Source organism: Triticum dicoccoides, chromosome 1A (genome assembly GCF_002162155.2).
Source record: "Triticum dicoccoides isolate Atlit2015 ecotype Zavitan chromosome 1A, WEW_v2.0, whole genome shotgun sequence".
Lineage (NCBI taxonomy): Eukaryota > Viridiplantae > Streptophyta > Magnoliopsida > Poales > Poaceae > Triticum > Triticum dicoccoides.
The window spans coordinates 184,201,577-184,205,457 of record NC_041380.1 but is presented as its reverse complement, the minus strand read 5'-3'; the positions used below and the strand labels follow the sequence as shown (position 1 = coordinate 184,205,457).

The 3,881-nt window shown below is 43.1% G+C and overlaps 1 protein-coding gene across 2 annotated transcripts; it reads left to right on the top strand.

Annotated features, from left to right (window-relative positions):
• Nucleotides 1–6: 6 nt before the first annotated feature.
• LOC119266297 (kinesin-like protein KIN-10B) lies at nt 7–3,609 on the top strand. 2 transcript variants are annotated; one of them, XM_037547773.1, is made up of 5 exons: nt 7–489; nt 614–712; nt 790–1,953; nt 2,564–2,682; nt 3,440–3,609. In XM_037547773.1, the coding sequence occupies exons 1-3, from the start codon at nt 211–213 to the stop codon at nt 922–924; spliced, it is 513 nt and encodes a 170-aa protein (XP_037403670.1). In that variant the 5' UTR covers nt 7–210; the 3' UTR covers nt 925–1,953; nt 2,564–2,682; nt 3,440–3,609. The 2 variants fall into 2 exon arrangements, with proteins under 2 accessions (XP_037403670.1, XP_037403669.1); XM_037547772.1 differs by lacking the exons at nt 2,564–2,682; nt 3,440–3,609 and having other exon boundaries at nt 614–925.
• Nucleotides 3,610–3,881: the final 272 nt, after the last annotated feature.

Below are 3,881 nucleotides of genomic sequence, written 5' to 3'. Positions count from 1 at the left end.
CCTCCTCCCCCCACCCTCCGCCATGGTGAATCCACCTCCAGATCGAGAAGGGGAGGCAGCATACGTCGCATCCACGCACCAGATCGAGCAGCGGCGCTCCCAGATCGATCCATCTCCATCGTCCTCGCGGTTGACGCCCATGTCCTCCTCAAGGATGGCCGTCTCCGTGCTCCACCACCATCCTTTCCCTCCTCCCTCACCGCATCTCACATGGCGCTGGGATCTTCCAGATCGAGCGCCGGCAGGGTAGGCGCCTCCGCCGCCCAAGTCCAAGACCCCGCCTCCGCCGCCGGCAGGGATCTTCCAGACCAGCGCAAGGTCTTCCGCGTCACTAACCACGCCGGGGTCGCGCTCGCCGGCCTCACCGCCATCTTCCTCCATGAGCTGCAGCCCATCCTCGCCAACCACCTGCAGACCCAGACCGCCACCACCGGCAACGCATGCGTCGTGGCCTGCAGTGCCGCCGCTGCCAAGGACCACCTCTTCAAGGTACGCACACAACGCGCCCACCATCATTGCCATTTCAGAGAGACCGTATGCATCAGTCAGTATGGACACATCTGTAATTTCGAGTGTCTGAACATTGTTCCTGCTCTATGTCTGTCTATCTCAGGGGTCGCAGGAGCAGCCGGGCCTGGTCACCATCACCATGGAGGAGATCCTCCGGTTCGTGGCGTCCGTCGGCGGCGCCGTCTGGGTGTCGTCGTACCAGGTGGTGCAGGACACCCACGTCTTTGATCTGCTTGATCTGCTTGAGCCGTCATGGTTTTTATCTGTCTTCCTTTGCAGGCTCATGTCAAGTCAGTTGAGGATTTCGCGCGGCTGGGCTGTTTCAATGAGAACCAGGACAAGCAGCAGCCCGCCAAAGCTTCTTCCACCCAACACCAGCCCACTAAACTGACTAGTTTTTCATGTCTTGTGTGAAATCTGTACCCTACTGGAAGATGCCACCATCAAGTTAATAATAACACTAAACTGGTATATGTAATTATAGCCAGACAATTTATATAAAAATATGTAATCAGTAAGCCTAAAAGCTGCTAAACTGGTATATTCATTATTTGAGTTCATTGGAATATAATAAGAAACAAAGATGAATCTATTTCTGCTATGTGCTGCCTTTGTGCATAGATGTATCTTCATGAGTCGCAAAACTCTTGACATGCTTATGCTATAGTTGATTTTCCTAGGTTGTAGTTTGTTCCATATCGTGTTAGGTTGTATTGTATAATCTGCATTATAAGTGTGGTTTCTAATGTGCTTATGCTAGATTAATGCATCAACCTGACATGTTACAAACCTTGAGCCAGAACCTATGACATCTCATTTTAAATGGTAATCATTGTTGTTAAAATGCTACTGTTTGATTTCATACAAGTGTGTGCCCCCAACTGTTGTATAGTTGTATCCATACTTCTGAGCATATTATTGTCTAGCCTCTTTTGTGATTAGTCCTCATTTTTAATGATGTTACTGTTTATCTAAGATCATTTGAAGTTTTGAGATGGCACCTAGCTAGCCTCTTTTGTGATTAGTCCTCATTTTTAATGTCATCCACACTATTTTTTTGTTAATTTTGTTCCTTGTATGAACAACCTTATAATTTTGGTGGATGCACGTGTGAGTGGCAGGAGGGCTAGTTCATGTAGCTTACTTCCTGTTTGTCATTTTGGTGGCTTGCCATTTTATTTACAGCATTGTGGATGATGCCATTATCCTAGTTTTCACATTTATATTAGTCACTTAAACAAGGTTGGGTTAAGTTGAGTTGTTTTGCTGCTCATGGCAATACAAGCCAATAGATCTCACATGCAAAAATTCAACAGATTTTGCTAGGTTAATGTTGAGTTGGGGCTGCTGCCTGCATATGCAAAAATTCAACAGATTTACAACATTGTGGATGATGCCATTATCCTAGTAATGATGCAGAGATACTTACTTGTGCAGGCAAAGGTACATACTATTGATGCCATTGAATTGATCAGTTGGCATATATACAAGGATGAATACATCCGTTTAGTTAGTTTCCATGATTGGTTTATTTGTGATTCGTTCTATCTCTGATGGTTACCTTGCTTGTGTCTGAACCTGTATGATAAGCTAATATATTTTCCAGAAGTGGCTTGGGAACCTCTTTGGTTCCGACTAGCCACCTATTACGCAGCTAGTTCCATGAGTATTTAGTCTTTTGTCCCCTTTTCTGGTACTGATTTGCCACATAATGTTCATGATGCATCATATCTCATGTTGAAGTACTTTGCTATGATGCCTTCTTTTGGGGTCAGTCAGTAGTACTCTGAACAAGAGCATAAACATATATGATTGTGTTATATTAATTGATTGCATGCCCTCTTGGATTCTATTTTTGCCTGCTGCATGTGTGCTGATAGTTTTTGCATAGTGTTGGCCGTGGGGTCTGGCCAGCGATGTCGGGTCGTTGGTCGGACAGACGATCAGATTTATTTTTGGTACATTTCGTTGATTGCTGGTACTGTGTTGACACAACCTCGAATGCCTTGCCCGTTACGCCGTTGCTCCTCTTTCTTATCTGCTTTGATTGCAGGTATGCAGAGCCAAATCGTGTGCCACCGTTGTCGAAGGGTGCTGGCCTGCCTGTCCGGGCGCCCAGCGTGTGCGACGCCATGTGCCAAGCCATCACCGCCGTGCCACCCCCAGCGCCAGGTACCGTGTGCAGCCTGATTTCCTTTCAATTGTTCTGCTCTTTTCGTGTTGGCATCACCTCACAACGTGTATAACCATCCTGATGTTCAACTCTGGGAATGTTGCTTTGGAAGTAGGATGGAGTTTTGCATTGTATGATGAATGTTATAAAAATTATGTAGAAACATTTGTGAGGAGTACATGCCAGATAAAGAGTTACCATGGGATTCAAATTTCATTCTTCCCACATGCATGTTTAGTATGGTCAGATTCTTTTCTATGTTTACTTTAGTTCAAGCTTTTGCGCACCTAGGTTCACTATCTGCTGCTTGTAGGATACTTCATGGCTGATAATATCAGCGCGATGGATAAATCTTATGTTGCACCCTGTCATTTGTTCTCAAGAGGCCAAGTGGTTTTCTGCAAAAAGCATAGAGAAGTATTGTAAATTCATAGGAAACAACAAAATTGTTTAAAGTTTATTTGGGTTGGATCTGTATATACACTATTTTCTTAAAACACAAACCTGTACATTCACAGCTGAATAGATGATACATTTTTTTGGATCTGTACATGCAATTTTTTGCATTGGATTGGTGGTTAGTTTTATGTACCTTTGAATTTTAATTGAATAGCATTAGTACTGCTCAAATAAACTTGTGTTTTCTCATCAAAATCAACAGCCCTCTCTTGTGTTCCTGTTATGAGAATTGTTCCTTCAAGGATATGCCAGAATGTGTACACTCAAATCTCTAATGATGTTTGTCTTTGTGTTCAGGAGCTCCAGTTCTACAAAATTTGAAGTTCGAAACCATATAGCTCTACTCAGCAAAGAGTCGTCTCTTCTATTTGATTGTAATAGAATGTAAATATTGTAATATTGTAATAGTAGGCATATCTGGGTTGTAATAACTATATACAGATTGTAGTAGACTTAGTTTTATTTGATGAACTACGTTTGTACTGTTCTGTTTGAAATATTGATTATGTAAGTGATTTGAAAACGTGTGGAATGGAAACCTAACTTGTGGGATTCACTTATGAAAATAATCTAAGCAATTTTGAATTTTCTGTCAAGTGGGCCCAATGTGTGAGAAGATGACAAGTGGGACCAGCTCCAAAATATAATGGCCCAAACAATGTTAAAAGGCCTTGGCCCAGAAATAAATAAAAGGCTGAAATGGGCTTGGCCCGTGTAACTTACAGAAAAAAATAAATAC